Consider the following 20,275-nt stretch of genomic DNA (forward strand, 5'->3'; position numbering starts at 1 on the left):
CTGGATGAAATTTCCACAAACAAATAAATAAATAACTGTACGAACATTAATAAACGTATAATAATATTGGGGAAGGGGGCATTTTGTCCGGGGGATTTTGAAAAAAGAGATTCTGGTTGGGAAACCGATTCACATATGTGCTAATCAATCACAATGCCTAAAATACATATATTGTTCACCAGATTTGAAGCAATTTGATTGGTTACCGCCTGACCGCGTCTATGTGAACCCACCCTAATAGATTCGGGTACTTTTGAGCCCGGGATATTTAAAACACTTTTCTCTAAGTAATATCCTCTTTGCTAACGATGTGCAATTGTTCGATTTCAGACCCAGTGCGCATCGCTCCGTGTTACAGACTGCAATCAGCTTCTCAGAGAAGCCTCTCGCGAAGCCATTCTTCGAGACGATGTCTGCACGGCTCAGTGCGGTTTTGTTTTGGCCGCATCGGAAGCATCAGCGAGGTTGCAATTCCCGAATTCAAATGCGTTCCGGGGTTTCCCCTCGCCGGGGAACAATTTGAGAAACCTTCCAACAGCAGCAACGTTCAACGGTTTCAAACTGCCGGATCTCTCGCAGTTTATCGGTTAAATATACGCCGCGACCAGGTCGCGCATTTGTTCAATTAATTTTTAAGGTCAAGCATGGTGAAGGTGAGGAGCGAAGAACGCAACCAATTGCATCGGACAATGCTTGGGGATATGATCATGGATCTGCAAAGGCTAGAATACTCAAAGGCGGGAAAAAGGAGATTCGTAACGCGTGTAAAAGCTCAGAATTTATGCGACAATTCATTCTGTTTCCTGTGTTATTATCATCGCGGAAATATTCAGCCCGTTAGGTATCATCACCGTAGTAATCGCTGTAGGTCCCAAATTGATACTGTTCTTCGGACGGAATCGTCATTCCGAGTTAGATTATGTCAGGATCTAGATCGGCAATACGCAGTGACGTGGATTGCGAAAAGTTCGGGTCATCTGCTTGACGTCGGAAAGAAAAGGTAGAGTACAAATATAACTGATTGTGAGCCCGTTATCGTTATACCATATTTCGTTATTATTATCCACTGACATTAGAACGGGAATGTTTGAAAATCAATCAATCCTGAAACTTGTTCATTTCACAATAGAACTGACACATAGAAGTACGTTATAATTTGGGGAAACCGTTGATAATTTGAAGATACTGTGACTTGTATATCTACAGTATATATTGCTGTGTATTTTTTATTTTATGTTTTAATTTTGGTCCCTCGTAATCCGGTCATCGCCCTGAAAAAAATCCACAGCAAAGCAACTCGATAAGAGGATCGATTATTTCTGTATGAATAGATATACATACTATATATTATATTATACCTATAAAAAAGTGGCCTATACGAAAAATGTAAATATAGAAGATAATCCCGCGGTATTTAGTTATTATAGAAAATTAATACCTATTTTATACTTCTGTGTATAAATCAATTACGATATCGACCGTAGGTATAAAATCGGCCCCGCGTGGTTACGCATAATAAATATATTTTGTTTCTGCAATAATCACGCTAAATTGTGGATACAATTATTTTTCATGTGCGAGTGTTGTATGCACAGTTAAATTTTCGGTGATTATTGTAGAAACGATAGAAAAATGCCGTGACGGCTTGTTAGGAAAGCTACATCTACTACAGAATACTGCCACAGAATGATGTTTCATTATTTTTCAACAATCTTTTAATCCGGTTGAGAAAAAAAAAATCCGGAATATCATATCCTTATAAAAATTATAATAAGGACATTGTTACACGTGCTAGAATTTATATAATATATGTTATTAAAAGTATGTATAATAATGTTATTTACAGCGTTTTCTATTGTACTAACGAACGCTGTTTGTATAGATTTTAATTTGTACCTAATTATTGTTTTGTTTTTCTAAATAAAAATAGATAATATATATATACATATACACACGCATAGCTATAAGCCGCTACAAATTCTCATAGTAACACTATACACATAGATATGATATCACGTGTATGTGTATATTAATAATAAATTTTAATTATTATTTTTTTCTAAAATACACAGGTAATAGTTTCGTCTTTATTCGGTTCATCATCATGTAATACGATTTCATTCGACTGTAACATACTGTATTTTGGACGTATACGATTCGGAAGTAATGTTATTCTCGTACAGTATTCTTGATAATGAAAAAAAAAATTCAGATCCCTAACGAACGCATAACGACGAATATAATTCAATGATTAGGATGATTTAGCTGTTTCAGTTGTTTATTAGACTTTTTTATTTCACATCTTTTTATAGATCATTGAGGTGCTTAAGAAAAAAAAACGTACAGACGAACGATTATTACAACTATATTTTCGGGACCTTATAAATATGAGTATGAATATTATGTACAGAAGATTTCTTCATAAGCTTCCCCAAGCGAAAATACAGTTTGAATTATCCTTCGATACGAGAAATTTTTTTCATTTTCTTTTATTTTTCTGCTTTTGAAAAAGGTGTACAATATAGTTTATATGGCATTATAACTATACTGCATGTCTCATTCGAGTGAAAAAAATTTATAAATACAAACTCGTAGTTCAAAAGCTTCTCATACAGAGTCACCGATATGACACGAATTAACGTAAGGTCACTTTTGCTTCTTAATCGATTTTCCGCTCAGCTCTTTAGGAAAAGCCGTTTTAATAGAAACGATATCGAGATGAGTAAAATTTGAAAAGAAGCTTAACGGTTGTTCAATAAACTTTTAAAATCGCGATAAGTGTAAATCTTGAGAACATATTTAAACGCAACCAAGAGCTTTGGAATATTATGAAACTTATTCCAACAAATACAAGTTTCTCAACGTTCATTTTTCATACTCTCCTATTTCACACTTTTATGCTTGATGATAACGAGCAAATTTTCAATTCCGAAGACACCAACCTTCAAATTAATTAGATATATAATTTGGTTTTCTTCTAAAATTTATTTTGAAGGATTTCGCGCGTCTGTTATCACGGAATTTGGAATTTTTATTGTTGCCAGACGTTTATCCCCGCGTCAAAATTCATCCTGGAATAATCTAACGGTCAAGACTATCATCTGAGGTATGAATTGAGATATGGCGTTTAGCTTGCCGAGACCTCTTGCTTGTTATTGAGTACAGCATTTTCTGGAATCATTGGAGTTTGTTCGATACAACGCCATAGGCCGTAGGTTTTTCCAACGGTAGTTTGCCAAAGCCTCAGCGTCCCATCCTCAGATCCGCTCGCGTATAATTCACCATCCGGAGAAAACCGAACGCAGTGAACAGGCCCAAAATGTCCCTTGAAAGATTCTGTAAACATAAAAAAATAAAAAACACCACATCGTGAGGAAAAATTTCGTCACTATAAACTATGAAGAATTTTTCTAAAAATCAGTTAAATGCACGAAGTTCAAGGGGAAATAAGGCACAGGATTGAAGCCTCTTAAGAATGGCCTTATATTATAAACGCCCAGGCATGCTGCATGCTGTGACCTCAGTTCTGTATTGTCATTCCGTTGTTGGGTGATGAGAGAATTACTAATTGCGCTTTGCTGCTGCGAGAATGAATAATGAGTGTAGGTAAACAGAAAATGTACTTATACGCTTAGGGAAGAATTTTATGAAGTAAAGTAGGAACATTGATAAATGTTAAATACCGTACCGATTTCTGCTCCAGTGCTGTAATCGAATTTGTACATTTTCAGATCTTCTCCTCCGCATACAAATATGCTGCAGTCTGGATGTAAACTTGCGCTGTTCACTTGAGTAGGAACAATAAACTCTCGGATCTTGGTCAACCTGCAATCAACAAATCGAGTCAGGTGAGTAGGATACAAACTTTTCAATGCAGCAATATTTTTTCTGCTAATTCTGGAAGAAATGGCAGATGAAAAAAAAAAAGAAAACGAGTAATGCCAATGCATTATTCTCCTTCCTCGTGTTGTAAACAAGTTGCCTGTGCCAATTGCAAGTAGTTCTCTTTACCAGGAGATGAAAATAAATGTACAAGAGCCCAACTTCCTTCTAGGCCATGGCTGTTCAAGCCAGGGACATTGCTGATCAGGAAGTAAAATGGTCTTCATTATTTGAAAGTAAAAACTGTCCACTCTGGCACGGAACCAGACCTTGTACATCCATAAATGGCTGGATATCTTTCATGGCAAATACCTCTGTTCCTGTTGCACTCGATACAGCGCAATGAAAGTTCATGTTAGGTATGTACCGTTACCTCGAATCTTTTCTGAGCCGATGAAATCTACAATATTCAACGGCTGCAAATCGGGATTTCTTGCGTAGTTGACTGCCTCAGAGATTATTTACTTTTTTTCATACGACAATCGGCGATGCAGAATTATAATTGAACTTGGAATCCAAGTCGGGTGGAGAGGGGGTCAATACTCACTCTTTGCTATCCCAAAACGTGACGACGTTAGAATGAGTTGTCGTAATGATGTTGCCATCTCTGGAGACTTCCATCGAGCTGGGTGTTGCTGGAAAATCGAGTCTTTTCACTTCTTGCCCGCTGTTTCTGTCCCACAAACGCAGGCTTTTGTCATCGGCACAGGTAACCAAAGCGGTATCATTTTTGAAAAAAGTTACATGCCTTATGCCACTAGTGTGACCGGAAAATATCTGCAGGGTAATAAAATACGTAATTAGTAGTCAAGTTGTACTTTCCCAATTGTTTTTGGATTTTTATATTCCAAACAAATTTATACTCACTTGCGGCGTTGCTTCCGGCTTGTTTAGATCGTAGATCTTGACTAGCTTTTCATTGGAACCAGTACACAGGTAATTTGAGTCAGAACTGAAGTTGACAGATTTGACTATATGCTTGTGCTGAAAGGAGTGAATTTCTTCACCCTTTATCGCGTCCCACACCTTGGCATTGAAGTCCGCAGCGCCTGTAGCTGCTCTGGTGGCCTGTGGGTTCAAAGCGACACCCCACACTGCCCCTTTGTGCCCCTCAAACGTGCCGATCCAATCCCCAGTGTCGCCCTGCCGCAGCATCGGCTTTCCATCTGTAAATAATTATTCATATTTTGTTACCGCTGGCATATTCATATACTCATTTTTCTTCCCATTTTACAAATATTCGGCTAACTAGAATGTTTGTCAATGTGTACTACGATGATATATCCTAGATTTTAGCCATATAGTGGTAATTTCTTCTATACAAAATAGAGACGACGTTGAGAGAGGTGGGGGAGTGGGATTATTAGGCACGCATTTCTAAGGTTTAGTTCGGGGTCAGACACCGTAGATGTGAGGGATGATCCCGCATGCGACACGTCTGGCGACAATAGGTAGGTAGGAATCGGTACGCTCAGCTATGAGGCTGTAAAATTTTTCTATCGAACTTATTTCTAATTTATTGATTTTTTCTCATTGGCAACAAGAATGCGCCGACACGCTGATAAAGCTTATAGCATAAAGCGTGCAGCGTCCATGTGCACCTTATACATGTGTCTCTGTACATGAGTGTAGCCTGGGCCTTGGGCATATCGTTTGAAACTAGGCCAAGGCGAACCAGAATGGAATGGACAGCCAAAGCGTGAAAGAGGGAAAAAAAATAAAACATTGTTTGAAGAGGAGGAGAAGAGGAGGGGTAAGGAATTGAGGAAGAAGAGGAATTTTGCAAAAAAAAACAGGCATAAATGACAGGTAAAACCTAAGAGTGTCTAACGAAAAGGCGAAATATGACGATGAAGAAATAATTCAATTCCAGATTGACGGGAGAAATGAGTGGACTCGGAAGCGCATAAGCGCGTAATCGAGGCGTTATTTATCCTTACCTTTGCACGCCGAAATTAGGTAGTAGCCGGACTCCGTAACATCGGAAAAGGCTAGATGAACGACGGGTCTCGTATGCCCGCTACAGGTTAACGGTGTCTGCCTCAAATTCGCCATCATTTATATTTCAACGTGTTGATATGAAACGCGCGCTGTCACCGTAAAGCGCGCACTAAATATCAACGGACAATGACGAGAGTTAAGTTTACTGGAAGTTTTTTTGTATTTTTCGGCGCCGATTCCTCGTTGTGGAGACGCAACGGCCTCTCGCACACGATGCTTCGCCGTCTTGACGCTCGTAGACGTTTACTATCTTGTCTCTTGTTCTTGAAGCCCGTAGTCGGTGGTAATAATCGAAACGATCTGACCGACTGACTGACGACTCGACTCGGCTCGACGCGATACGCAGCCAAGTTCAGACTTCAGGGACTTTGGCCAGGAAATCATGGCCGCCAGTCCTCCCTGCAACTGCGAAGTGCAACGACGACGTTTTCATGGACCGACCATGAAATTTCTATCCAAACTTGACGCCCCACACCGCAACTTTTATGTCTTTTATTTTTTAACCGGTAGTAAAACGCAGATCGCGACGCGCACACACAACGCGAAAGGACGCTGTCAGGTCAGCCTCTTTGTGCGACTCGGCTGTTTTCGAACGTGACATTTTTAAATAACGAATCTGCAATGATTATAATGCATCCCAAGGCGAACTTGTTCCGGTAATTTTCTGCTTCGGTTTATGGTACTCCTGTACGCACGATCAGGTGTTGATTTAACGAGAAAAAGTTTACCAGATTAGAATTATGAAACTTTGAAGTTGGTCGCTATCCCTGGAAGCTAGCAACCATATATACATTAACGCGGACAGTAATACCAGTTGTCTGCCTGCAGGAGCCCCAATCCGCAAAAAAAAAAAAAAATTTAGAAAATGGACTTGTATACTTTCGGATTTTTTCTTCAAACAACTTTACAAGCATTTTACAGGCGATTATTCAGAATCCTTAAACAATTGTTTGTATTCATTTAGGAAGGTGTTACAGCACTTTGAAAATGACTAACGCAAGACTGTTTTTAAAGAATTAAACGATAGCGTTGCAGTCGTTTGTTATATCCTAGAAAAATGTATGCCTAGTTCTTCAAGGCATTCAGTATGTGTAAGAATATTAAAAAAAAAAGATATGGAATTATCTTCTAAATATCTTTGGTATTTTTTCTCTAGAATGACGAATGACGTTGCAATTGTGCAAGAAGTATTACTTATAAGGTTGATCAGAGACGGTCTTTAAACGATTGCATGCAATATCAATCTTGCAGATGATTGTAAATAATTTTTTTGCGCATTTACAACCGTCCATAGTATGAATAATACGAAAATAACGAAAAAAATTAGGATCAGAAGGTAAATGAAAGAATTCACTCAACGGTAGATGTCCTCCTTAATTTTATTCAGTCCGATGTGTCTTTAAAAATAGAATTAAAAAGTTCTATTTCATTTACTACAGAGAAATGTACGTACATGTGCAGTTCGCATTAAAGAGATTTCACTCAAGACATGAGAATATAAGCCTATCATTTTTCCGGTTCCCCTCGCCTCTAAAATTTCTAGGGTTGAAATGCGAGTCAGCGTGAAAACGGGTTTAATTTGAATGGCCGGAAAATTACGGTGACATTGATATCCCGCGGGCCAGTGAAGAATGTTCTTCATTTCGAAGGACTGTACGGGGAAACTTTATTTGCAATAAATTAGACGAGAAATGAACTAGGTTTCGGGGTTATTTGGGATATAAATTAAGCGAATATACCGTATACTGCATACGCCGGAGAATCCAAAGAATTCATATGCGTCATTCTACATCTGCTATAATGACCTGTCGAATGGTTCTAGGGATTCTTATCACCGCCGGCAAAAATGATTTACACGCAATAGTCATTTTTTATGACTATTCATTTTTACGGGAGAAAAAATATTCTAAAAGTCTGCCTAATCGTCGAAGTAAAACACGAAGTAGAATAATAACGAAATCTAATTAGCGCCGCGAAACGTGGCATCCGATCGCGAATCAGGCATCGATGCGTAACTGAAAGCAAGCTATTTTAATTAAATCTCAATGTTCTGGATAAAGAGGATATATATTTGTATCAGCAGATTGCAGAAATATATGCAGAGGGGGGTGGCTGACTTCACGCCGATAGAAACTCTTTGCGAGGTTCTTCATATTAATTAAAACACACCGATACACGTGCAAATTTTATACATGAGTTTCGCGCTCGCTGATAACTTGGGTGAATCTGAGACCCAGCGTTAATTAACGGTCATAAAAAATATACTTCATGTATCGTAAATTGAAGAATCGTAAATCGTAAATCGATGAAAAATTATTCCCTCGCACACCTATTTTATTACAGAAATTATTTCGTTCCGATGCTACGGAGCGTTTTACTTTTTCACACCATATCGTCGAAGGAATAATATTTTCATACCTAAGTCCTTTTCCATTTTACGCGGGTCCATACCATCTTTTTTCGTTTTCTTTTTCTTCTTCTTCTTCTTCTTCTTCTTCTTCTTCTTCTCGTTCTACTTTTTCAGGATGTTTAAAGAAAACGAGGTGAGAATCGGTGGAGAGTGAATAAAAAATGACAAAATGTTTGGAATAAAAAAAAGAAAGAAAAAAAAAACGACAAGTGAGAGGTTTGCTTAAGACGCCGGGACCGCTGTGGCGACACTTTTTAAAAATTTAATTAATCCTCTTCCCGTAAAATTGTCGGCGACAAAAATATTGAACAGCGAAATTGAACTGCTGAGCAAACTCCGCAGTCGCGTGGGAATAAATGCGGTGCGAGAGGCTTTGTACCGCATAGAACAACATACGCACGGTGTATTGACTCGGTGAATATTTAATCGCAGCTTTCGTTATAAACGACACAGTTTACAAGTGCGTGACAGCGGGCTTATAGGAATATTTCGAGAACGCAATTTCAACAATCAAAGCGTAAAGCAGAAAACGGTACGGAATGAAACAAAAAAAAAAAAAAAAACAGCAAAAGAAAAAAAAACCACCCAACACCGTCAACGCTGTGAAACAATCATTTTCGCCGAATGGTCGCTGATCCAATTTTCAGATTAAATCGTGAACGTTGTTCTGCAATTGCGGGTCGAAATGATTCTACCGTGAGTAATTGTCGAGTTCTGAGTAACGAAAGAGAACAAAAAAAAAAAAATTTCGTCCAAGCTTACGGTTATAAAACACGAAAAGTATAACCTGGTCAGTCAGTTATTTTCACGCTGGGCTGAGCCGCGCGTGCAGCAGCGTGCAAAAATTTTATTTACCCCGCGTCTCCGCAAATTCTCTTCGCCCTGCTGTAATATACTGCAAAATTTATCGGTATTTTTTATTTTTTTTTATTTTCTTAGAAACGCTACACAGGCATCGCTGATATCTGTTGTATTTGAAGCTATGCGGCTCAGTGTCAGCAATTTGTAAATTGAAATTGCCAAAAGACGGTGAAAACAAAAAAAAAATTGTAATTCCACTCATACTGCAATTAACTCTAAATCGACATGATCAGCCTTTGTCCTTGTTAATCAGCGTTGGATGGTATGAATTAGTTTAATAAGATGAAAATATTATCTCAACCGATATTGTGAAGAACGGACGAAAATCATATTATAGAGAAACGGCATATCGACTACGATCTGTGAGAAAAAGTGAAAAAAAAAAAAGTTGTTGCCGCCTCTGGAGACGAGAACGTAAAGCAGGCAGCGTTACCGGGGGTTGAAAGCGCCTGCGCGGCGCAATTGTGTAGTCACGTGATCGAATTCGCACACAAACACACTGGACGAAACATGTATTGCAGAACCGAAAGATTCGAGCTCTCGTCTCCGCAGTCGGGCTTAGACTCGCGTCAGGGGAGCTTGTGGGCGAATCCCCTTCTAAGCGCGCACGATTATTTAAAAAACGTAGTAAACAAATGAATAATATTAGCCATTCGACGTACAGGTTTACGAACGTAATTCGATAATGGATAAATTCGAGTGATTTGAAAACGGTATTATAAAGAAATCTGTGAAGTTTGACGTTGTACGGATAAATCTGTTGAAACTTACGGCGGGAAAAGTTGTTCGTTTGAAAACAAAAGAAACGAAAACCGAACAAGACGTAGTATCTTTTTATTTTTGTGTCCAATATTTATTTTCGTTTTTCGGCTCATATTTTGCGCAAATATGATTATGACCGTGAAGTTTTTACTGATGGTTGTTGGGCTGGCAGGAAACCGTTGCTATGGAGGTGAGTTGGAGAAATATTTTTTAATAAAATAACAGCGTATGTACGTACATTTACCGACGGAGCAATTGTAGCTTGAATTTTGTGTTCTTTGAACACGCGTGTTGTAACGCCTGCCAGGTGGCAACACGCAGTGACTTATTCTGCACGCGTGTAATAACAACTAACAACTAACGCGTGTAACAAGCCTGCGAAATATGACTTTTAATTTACCCTTAAAATAATAATGCTTTTTTTTAGGTATCAGGTATGTTGAATTAAAATATAGGGCTAGTTTTTTTTACACACGGAAAAAAAAATTCAGCTCGTGGAACTAAATATTAGATAGTTACTTGTAAACAGTTCGTCGAACTAAACGTTCTGTTATTGGAAGAGCACTGCATGGTTCGTATAACTGACTGCTAGTCAGCAGTCATAGCTGTACGTTGTTCAGCTCTCTCAGCTAAACAGCTTCGTTCGAAGAGCTAGACCAGAATTTTTCGGCTCCGCTCACAGCGCTTATTATTAAATAGTACAATTATATTGCTATTAGTATTATTTTTCATCATTATTATCATTATTTATTCAGTGTCATTTACATATTTGAATGGACTATTTAAACAATTATCTATCAACTGTATTTAAATCATACTCATGAAATTTGAAGGTTGTGAAATATGTCAACGCACCAGAGCACAGCGCAACTTACAGCTCTTAGAGCAAAACCATTCAGCTGTGAGAGCTGAACAACTTGCAGCTATCGGAGCTGACTAATATATAGTTGCTGTAACTACAAGATAGACCGTAGAGTGCGTATAGTTACTGGAGCTGTAGAATACAGCTCGCCGAACAGATTTTTTTTTTCCGTGCAGTACATCGAAATTCATTTTCATCCAAGATATACGTATTTACGCAGATTTTTGAACAATTTTTATGAAAAAACAAAAAATATAACGAATATAAAAGTGAATGCGTAGTTATCAAATGAAGAGCGTTAGTTTTAAAGAAGACTTAAGAGTCTAGATAAGTCAAAAAGACTTATGATATATTTTTCTACTACATTCAAAACTCCTGTTCAATATTTTTCTCTTGTACTTACGTACTCTAAATATGATTAAAATCACCATAAACAACAACTAGCGAGGGTATATGAATATTCAAATATTATCGCGAACATTAATACATATAATTACCACAGAAATTGGAAGTTAACTCGAGTATTACTAAGAAAAGAGTAAAAAAAATTCTACGAACATTTATGTGATAGAATTTTAACAAATTATTTTTCATCGTTTTGTACCTAATACCTAACCAAATTATTAATCAGTTTTGTCAGGGGAAAACCATCACAGGCCTGTGTTATCTTTGTAATCGGTTTTTCTAAAGACGCTCGAAAATTCACCGGCGCATTGCCAAATTTATTATCACAACCATCGTACAGAATTTATGCAGCCGCATTTGTTATATATATATATATATATATATATCACAGCTTTATATTGCTTACTGTATATCAGGATCGTGGAAAATTAACTTTCAGTTTTAGAAGCGACCGCACATGAATTTTCAACAGCACCATGCGCTATAATCAACACGAAAAACTGCGGCTTCTTCTGCAGCGTTCATTCTCGCGGAGCAAAGCCGTTTGTCTCACCCTATTATGCGTCCTCTTTCTTTATTCATACCGTATACATGTATTACGCAATGAATAATTTAATGCTGCTTTATTTTTCTCTTTTTATGATACCAACATTCTTCCTCTCTACACTTGTAAAATATTTTGCAAACGTTATCGCGTGTTTCCTATTGGTGAATTTGTAATTTATGGGGTAGTCCAAATGAACGTGAACAAGGTTTAACGCCGATTCATTTCCCACTTCTAATCTACCAAACATACATTTTCTAATTTTTTCAGAAAATTTCCACCTGCCGTTCAGGAGTTGGTATTTTAAATCTCATCAATCTCAAAAAATGTTGAACTTTTTGCGAATATTCTTCGACTAGAAAAAAATTAACTTTTTCACATTTGACGCAAAATGGGTCCGGCTGTCATTTGGGAGCTAAGCTTCTTTTTGCACATCTATATGTGCATGTTATCTTATTGTAACATTTGGCTGCAACTTTTTTTCAATCCATTTTTCATCCGATAACGCGCACATTGATGTGCAAAAAGAACCGTAGCTCCCAAACGGGGGCCGGGCCTTTTTTACGTCAAATGTAAAAAAGGTTGTTTTTTTTTTAAGTCAAAGAAAATTCACAAAATGTTTAGAATTTTTTGGAGAACGCGATTTTTGAGAAAACCGATTTTTTGCGTTTTTCGTTGAATACAATGACTTAGGATTTACAGAAAATTCTGAAAAAATTATTTACTCCTAAACGACAGTTGGAAAAAATCTGAAAAAATTAGAAAACTTATATTTGGTGGAGTAGAAGTAGGAAATTAATCGGTGACCAATTCGGTGGGGGTCGGGGTCAAACCATGTTAACGTTCGTTTGGACTACCCCATATATATATATATATATATATATATATATATATATGTGTGTATATGTAAATGTCGAAAAATTTGCAAGTTATATAATTTTTACTCAGAAAATTCCTCTCTTCGGTTACATAGGATTCTTTTACCTTTATACCTTTATAGAAAACTCTTTCCGCTTAGAGATAATACTCGACGTATCTGGTATACCAGCACATATATATATATATATATATATATATAGGTATATATGATATAATATCTATGTATACCGATGCCTGCGTATTATAGTTGGAAACAATCTCCAGTCTAGAGGAGTATAGAATAATGACGGTAATGGAGAAGGGTAGAAATTCGTATACCTATCTATCAGTATGTATGTGCATGGATTGTATACATGTTTACCTTATATCCCGCGGCAGATTGAGCCCGAACGACGAAGGGGCTGAACTGTGGGAATTGCGAGAGTTCTCGCAGGATTTAAAAGATGAAATAAAAAGATCCATATTGTTATTGCATTTCGCTCTGTCTATAATATACGAAAAAATTTCTAGACTTTTGTATAATTATACTTATCTTTCGAAAAAGAGGAAAATGATAAAGTTCGTATCGTTTTTTTTTTTTTTTTTTTTTTGCAGATACTCTTTACTCGAATAATACCGATACATATGTGACATTAATTACGTACCCGCGAGACTTGCGGTATTTCAAAGGTTTGTAACCAATGACGAATAAGTGAGAGAGGTTCATTTCGTAAAAAAAAAATTCGAAGGGACGGATTATCCTGCATGTACGAGCCTCTCGCCATCATTTAACTCGTCATACGTCATGTTCAAACTCAGCCAGGGTCAATTTCTTTTTTTATTCACCGTTTTTTCTCATTCCCATCATTCCTCGCTGGCATAGCCGGGACGATGTAATTTCGTAGATTTACGCCCGAATGAGATCAATCATTTACGCTGGAATATGAGGAAAGTTTCCACGATACTTCAACGACCTATTGTATATTATGTATAAATTTAAACGAAGAATAATGATACGTGCGTAATGGCGATATCGTGTGGTTTAAATTAAAATTGGAAAAAAGTTTCTTCGAACTTTCGCATTAATAATAATAATAGCAATATTTTAATCGCCTCAGTATACATATAATTTACCGTGTATAACAATTGTTAGGGAAGAAAATTCGTTGTTGTGCAGGTGAGAACAATACTTTCGAAATCATTTGATTTTTTCCCACTCCTCTATATCTCTATTATGCTCGGGCAATTGTTTTTTTTTTTTTTTTTTAGATATTTCTTTCCTTCTTTCGTTTTTCTCGGTAGGTATGTACCTACTTCTATCAGTCACGAGAGTCGGAAAAGAAGTGACGTGACGTGATTCCGTTCAGCGACGTTAAATGCGAGCGCATAGTCGCGTGATGGTTGTGCCGGTTGCAACGCGTGAAGGCAATCGCAAAATGGAATTGGCACATCGGGAGGGCGGCGATGACTGTGTGGAACATACGTCTGTGCAGACTTATCAAATGAATGTCTCTCACCCCCCGATTACGTCCATTCAATTAAAACGGTTTCCGATATTCGCTGTGCCGCGCTGATGTTCGATTGTCCGCTAATTTTCCATCTCCATTCGCTTAACGCCATCGCACCGCGATGAAACTCGCTCAACGCCTGAAAGGGACTCTAAACGCTTGCACAGATCATTTACAAACAATCGAGTTTACGCCCCGTGAGCTGAAGATCGAATTCGAATTTGAATTTCGAATGCGGAGATCCACCGCGATGTCGTCGAACGCCTCGCTTTTACCGCGACATATAGAGACTCGTTTTAAATCTCCTCCATCCCTCATTCGCGATAAACACACCCTCGAACATCCAAACTCTTCTACATAGCTCTCGGTTCTCTTTGTCTCCGTTGCGAGTGAGGAGTTACCGTCTGAGTGGTTCGTGCTCGCGAGCTGCAGACTCGTGTCTATACCTATACCCATACTAACGCAGCGATATTAAAACGTGAAATATATCGAAGGGAGCGAAGCCCGCGTTCGAATCGTGGAACCCCTGCGAAATCCTCGAGAGTATCGTCGAAATTGCGCCCGCAATTTTCATCAGCTGGGCTTTTCGTGGCTGAAAAATTATCATGATAATAATAACGATGACGACGATGATGATAACGATGACGGTGATGCTGATGATGATAATTATTTGAGTAGAAATTCTAACGACCCTCGGACACCCTCCGCAGAGGAGAAATAGAATCCTCGATGAAGTGAAATTCCGTGCTGAAAGCGCGCTGGCACCGACGGATCAGTCAATTTTCTGATTTCCAATTTGCGCAGCCGTCGACGTCACGTCGCGTCGCGTCACTGCCCCCGAAACGCCTAACGATAAGTGAAAAGTTCAACTTTTTCTCCGTTAAACGGTCCTTGGGCAGTTTTAAATGTTAAAAGGTGCCCAGCGCGCCTCTTTCCGCCCCTCTTTCGAGCACTCAAGAAATCAGGTCGCGTTAAAGTCACTCTTAAAGTTCACCGCGCCGATCCGATGGAAGTACTTCGAGAAGCCATTCAGATTCACGCGGTGCAGAACAAAGAGGACGCGAAAGGACTTGTGTTCTTCTTCTTCTCCCCGTTTCTCAATCGGCTGAATTTATCTCCGAACCCCTGAAGTACCGCAACACGACTCGCGAGAGTGAGAACCGGTTGCGGGCCTGTCTTATGTAACTTTTATTCCTTGACGCGCTATTTTACCTCCCACCGCCCCGTGAAAATTCATTTCCCCTCCTACGGTGTATGCAGCTCTTCCAATGAGGCCGTTGGTATGTATAAAGCGGCGATAAAGACCTGAGCAATGCCCGCCCGCCACCCACCTCGTTAGTTCCCGTTTAAAATTTTTCCACTCCATTGCCTCCACCCCCTCAAACTCTCAAATAGTTTTCCTTCGTTATATACAAATTCCGCGCACCTGGCTTCACTCTTTTTTCCGCCCTCTTTTCACTCTCGTCACCCTGTTACAACACCCTGCACCATTATATATAGCAAAATTACTATGCGGTTGTATTAATGATCGACAGTCGATTAAAAATTCTAACGAAATGTGTTGAAATAAAAAAAAAATGAAAATTATTGAAGCACGAATTTAATTAGTACAGTAAAATGTGTTTGAATAATTTCGAATCTTTCACTCGTGGCATAAAAGTCCGAAATCGTAATTTATTGCACTAACGGGAGTTTTCTGTGAAACTTATCACTCAACGCCAGCGGATAGGCAACCCAAGCTACATTTTTATTACATAGCAATACAAAACGCGCAGCTTCGGTTGCCTATCTGTTGGCGTTTAACGACCAGTTTCACAGAAGACCTGGAGTACAAATGTTGAAGAGAAAATCGCGTCACTCGGTGTACCGTGATCCGTTGTAACCGGTACCGCGGAATGTACATAGACGATAAGGTACGTGTCAAAATTTTGACACGTGACGGTAAGGGCGAGAAATCCTCGAAGAGCTCGAGGCGAAGGCGTAGTTTGATGTTTCGAGGATGGGAAGGAGGAGGAGGAGTAGGGTCAAATTTGGAGCACGGAGTTGATAAGTTTCCCCGAAACTGTATTGTGCCAAGTAGAAGAGACGTGTGTGCGGGTGTTCAAGAGGATGAGACGAGATTGAATTACACATTGAAAATTATAACGCGATTAACATTAAAGGCGCGCGAGGCTGCCTGCAAGTGGCGGGGTAAATCAGGGGAGACTGGTGGATGTTCGGTGATACAGGGATGAGTCCGACTCGAATCTCGTTTAATCCAGGATTATGGTTATGAGCCGATCATCTCGAGAGCGGCTGCTCCTCCTTAATTCCAAATCCCCGCGAGGACTTTATTGTGTAAGGTTCGCATACACGCCCGTGCACACAATAAGCTTCGTCCGGGAATCTCGACTCACCAGGAAAGCCGAAATATCATATATACCCGGGCTTTTCGGCTCACGGAATCAAAACGCAAAACCCCCGAGCAGCCTCCCGCTCCCATGGGAATCCCCCGAAACTCAACAGGGATAAATCGAATCGCTTTAACAACCTCGCCGCACTCATGTGTGGATTACGTCGCCGTGTTCGGACCCAGTTTGTGCATCAAGTGTGCTGATTAAAATCGCTTTGCTGTTTTTTAAAACCCCTCTCGCTACGGGAATCGACCGATTTTCATACTAAAGGACAGCGTGACTCTTGTTGGAATCTGAAACGTCGATTCTAACACTCTGGAAATCAAAATCAACACAAAAATATAAGCCCGGTGAAAACTCAGCCATTTTTATTTCTGGGTAATTTCCAAAGTGAAAATTTCGAGCCTCGGATAAGCTGCGGCACAGACCCATCATCATCTCGTAACGTCACAGAGTTTCCTGTAAAGACAAATTACTGTCGGAAAATGACCCTTTTTTCATTTCCATTCGTCAAAGTTAAGGAGGGGGGGTTTCAACTGGGACGGTCTAAAATCATAACTGTTATTGGGATTTTTTTTAAAAGTAAATTAAAACACTTGGAGCAATTTGAGTTCGAGGGCTTTATTATTTACAGTTTCAAAAACATTTTGGAATTTTTTCATTGAAATTAATAACAAAATGGCGGCATGGCGCATATAAGTAGCAAACGAATCCGAACTCGAGGGATTTTTTGGTGGCCCATCTCCTGACATCACTGTCCAACTTGTAACAGATGGGAAAAGTTTTTTCAGTTAAAAATACTTTTTCGGCTTCGACCTCGTAGCCTAGATGTAAAAAAATGTAAAATATATACGATTATGAATAAAAAATTTCATTTTCATATAAAAATTTAGGGATTGAAATTAGAAAATTTATCCACAGGCTCGGATCGATAAACAAGGTTTAAAGATTGTGTCAAAATTTCAAGTCGTTCTTGAAACTATAAATAATAAATCCCTCAAGCTCAAATTGCTTCGACTCTTTTCAATTTCTTGTAAAAAAACAACTTCTAAAAATAGGTATGATTTTAGACCGTCCAAGCTGTATCTCTCCCCTTAACTCCGCCTGTTTCGGAATAATCCGGACCGATGCATCAGAACCGTAAATTAATTCGATTACATACTTTTCCGTTGCGAAGGCTCGCCATTTTCTCGTCTGAAAACAGAATGTGTGTGAGGTCTATACCGTGACTGAGCGGGAAAGTTTGAACTGGATTAAGCGAACAAGGTTCCGGAACTTAGTTTGTTAACTCCTATACACAGTAGGTAACAAACGAAGAAACCCGAAAGGTCGGGCCCTCAAGTTTTCTCTGACAAACTTACGCACCGCGTGCGCGCAAAATTATTCTGTATGTGTATTACATATACCAGAAGACAGAAAGGATATCGTACCTACCCTGTGACGGTTATGGATCCGTGACGTCAATCATTCCGCGGGGCGGAAAATATGTCGGTAGTGCCTCGATAGCGTTATTTCGAATGATCGCAAATACCTAAGCCAGCTGAGCGAGGATGGATATTCATTCCACGAGAGTGAACGCGTTGCTGCTGCAGGATTCGAGATAAGGGCGAGTGTTTCCCGATCGTAATTCCTCTTCCTGCGGCCTGATTTTGTCGCTGAGATTCTTTCCTCTATCCTTTGACTTGCTCCACGACGAAGACATTTTTCATCTTGCATCTACGCAGGTATATTTTATTCTGTGCACACACCTCCTTCAGCGAATTTACAGATATTACACGTGTATCTAGGAAGGTATTCCAGGTCGATATCTTCGATTTCATTTCTGTTGCGATATCTTACAGTAGACTAAAAACTTGAACGCTTTAAGGGGGTGGAAACCACCCTCCAAAGTAAGGTATGTCGAGGGACGATTTGGCAGTTTTACCCACGAGAACATAATATTTTTAAAAAAATTCAATTGTAAAAGTTTTTTCGTAACGAGAAATGAAAAATGTAATTTTCTCAATTACATAAAAAAAAAAAAAAAAACTGCCCAGCCGCCCCTTGACATGCCTTACTTTGAAGGATGTCTTCACCACCTCAAAGTGTTTAATGGGATATATAAAAAAAAAAAAATACACGTCCCTTAGTTTTAAGTCTACTATAACATGTTACAAAAGAAATCAAATCGCAGACATCTTCCTGGGATAACTTCCTTGTCAGTCCGAGACTTTTCTTACCTCACGGTTTCTTCCCGAAAGCTTTCTTCTGTCCCCGGTACTCCATTCTCGAGTACCCTGCTGTACAGCCGTCTTATAATTATTCACCTGTCCACGAAATTAGGCAGTAAACGTTAATCAATAGTAATTCCACTAACGATCGGTCCGCGGCACACGGTTTATATTATATAACATGATATACGGAATCCTGGAGCACTGCAGGAAAGTGGTGATTACGGTACGTGGTTGACGTAAATATTGAGTCCTCGTCGCGAGAGACGTGCACCTGGTGCATTTTCAGAAAGGAGCTTAATTAAATCCCCCGGGAGACGCTTTTCGTTCCTTGTTTATCCGTATACCTTGACGAACTTTCAGCCGTTTATCCATTTCTTTTCTCATCACTAAAACTCCGCGGAAAATCTCGAGTTATGGTACGTTCAGCCATTTGTTTCGTGTGACGAAGAATAAAAAAAAAAATAAAAATAAAAATAGATAAAAAAAATCTGCCAACCTAGACAACCGGCCATTCGGCAGACGCCTGACGTTCGTTTTAAGATTGACCCAGGCGAATAAATGGCGCCCTGGTTTAAGGGTAATTTAATGGGCGAGAAGGCCGCCGCGGCAGCTCCGTTGTTGAAGTAATTTATCTTTCGACGACCCCCGGCGGTGCTCGCACCTTCTATGTTTTCTTCCAGCCTGTAGCTTTTACTCGTTCCCGTGGTCCAATAGACCGGCGAACGGCGCGAAGAGAGGCGATTCTTAAAATATCAAACCAATCCATTAGACCCTCCTGCAAGTGCTGTCCAGCCACTCTAAAAAACCGTCAAGTCAAAACAAAGGAAAGAACTCGCCTACTCTCAAAACACAACATTTTTTCAAAAATTTCTACAAATCCTTGCCCCATGTTCTCCAATTTCGTCGACAATTGCGGTGATTTTTTACGCGAAACTGGTTACGCGATTCTGATAATTTTTTTTTGTTCTTAGTATTATGTGCTTACCGAACCAAAAAGGGTCTCGTAAATTTTTAACAGATTTTCTCTAGACACTGGTGAAATTTATATATATAAAATCGCAAAAACCAATTACGAGAACGTCGTTTTTGAAAATCTGAAAAAATTAACACCGATTCTACGATTCAAAATTAGATTTTTGAGCACCACACGGTAAAGGGGATTTCAATATTTACTCTTTTTTTTCATGCAAGTTCTTATAGCTTTTCCACGTTCGAATTGTTTTTTTTCTTTTCATTTCTTTTTTTTCTTTTATATCCCTCGATCTAAATGAATTGCAGAATCAAATTATTTTCATTATTCCGTGATCTATTTAGATCGGGGAATGTAAGAGGAATGACAAAAAAAAAAAAAACTTCAATTCCGTTATGAATAAACTAAAATCTTACGAAGAAGCAAGAATAGCTAATATTGAGATCCTATTATCGATGGTGGTGCATAAAAATCACATTTCAAATCAAACAATCTGTGTGAATGTTACAGATTTTTAAAAACGGCGTTTTTGGAATTTAATTTCGATTCTTTTCAAATTTTACCGGTGGCTAAAAAGTCTGAAAAATATTCCGAGCCCTTTTTGGG

General features: G+C 38.9%; 3 protein-coding genes and 2 long non-coding RNA genes across 7 annotated transcripts in view; 4 read left to right on the top strand and 1 right to left on the bottom strand.

Moving 5' to 3' along the window:
• LOC124176272 (peroxidasin homolog pxn-2) overlaps nucleotides 1-2,500 on the top strand; it is a 37,776-nt gene extending 35,276 nt beyond the window's left edge. For both annotated transcript variants that reach the window (XM_046557331.1, XM_046557332.1), the window contains one exon: nucleotides 331-2,500. In XM_046557331.1, coding sequence (XP_046413287.1) covers nucleotides 331-591 — 261 coding nt within the window. In that variant the 3' untranslated portion in view covers nucleotides 592-2,500. The remainder of the gene's footprint in view (nucleotides 1-330) is intronic.
• LOC124176285 (serine-threonine kinase receptor-associated protein) lies at nucleotides 2,499-6,429 on the bottom strand. The gene is made up of 5 exons (XM_046557384.1): nucleotides 5,823-6,429; nucleotides 4,750-5,048; nucleotides 4,430-4,659; nucleotides 3,689-3,825; nucleotides 2,499-3,336 (listed from the first exon to the last, which is right to left on the bottom strand). Exons 1-5 carry the CDS (start codon nucleotides 5,938-5,940, stop codon nucleotides 3,128-3,130), a joined length of 993 nt encoding a protein of 330 aa, XP_046413340.1. The 5' UTR covers nucleotides 5,941-6,429; the 3' UTR covers nucleotides 2,499-3,127.
• Nucleotides 3,735-4,606, top strand: LOC124176293. The gene is made up of 3 exons (XR_006869342.1): nucleotides 3,735-3,848; nucleotides 4,055-4,241; nucleotides 4,377-4,606. It is a non-coding gene; the product is annotated as an uncharacterized LOC124176293 (long non-coding RNA).
• On the top strand, nucleotides 5,286-5,829 carry LOC124176294. The gene is made up of 3 exons (XR_006869343.1): nucleotides 5,286-5,333; nucleotides 5,427-5,691; nucleotides 5,756-5,829. It is a non-coding gene; the product is annotated as an uncharacterized LOC124176294 (long non-coding RNA).
• Nucleotides 6,430-9,716: 3,287 nt separating the features above from the next.
• The window catches only part of LOC124175101, a 39,821-nt gene continuing 29,262 nt past the window's right edge, over nucleotides 9,717-20,275 (top strand). For both annotated transcript variants that reach the window (XR_006869096.1, XM_046555000.1), the window contains exon 1: nucleotides 9,717-10,106. Coding sequence is in view for 1 of the 2 variants with exons in the window: in XM_046555000.1 (XP_046410956.1) it covers nucleotides 10,043-10,106 (64 nt within the window). In the remaining variant the exon portion in view is untranslated. The remainder of the gene's footprint in view (nucleotides 10,107-20,275) is intronic.

The sequence above is a fragment of the Neodiprion fabricii genome, chromosome 2 (assembly GCF_021155785.1).
Source record: "Neodiprion fabricii isolate iyNeoFabr1 chromosome 2, iyNeoFabr1.1, whole genome shotgun sequence".
Lineage (NCBI taxonomy): Eukaryota > Metazoa > Arthropoda > Insecta > Hymenoptera > Diprionidae > Neodiprion > Neodiprion fabricii.

Coding starts and splice junctions, on each gene's coding strand:
- LOC124176285 (XM_046557384.1), bottom strand. CDS start 5,940: ATGATGGCGAATTTGAGGCAGACACCGTTAACCTGTAGCGGGCATACG. Junction 4,660..4,749: donor AGCCGGAAGCAACGCCGCAA/GTGAGTATAAAT, acceptor ATTACCCTGCAG/ATATTTTCCGGTCACACTAG. Junction 3,826..4,429: donor ACGTTTTGGGATAGCAAAGA/GTGAGTATTGAC, acceptor TGTTGATTGCAG/GTTGACCAAGATCCGAGAGT.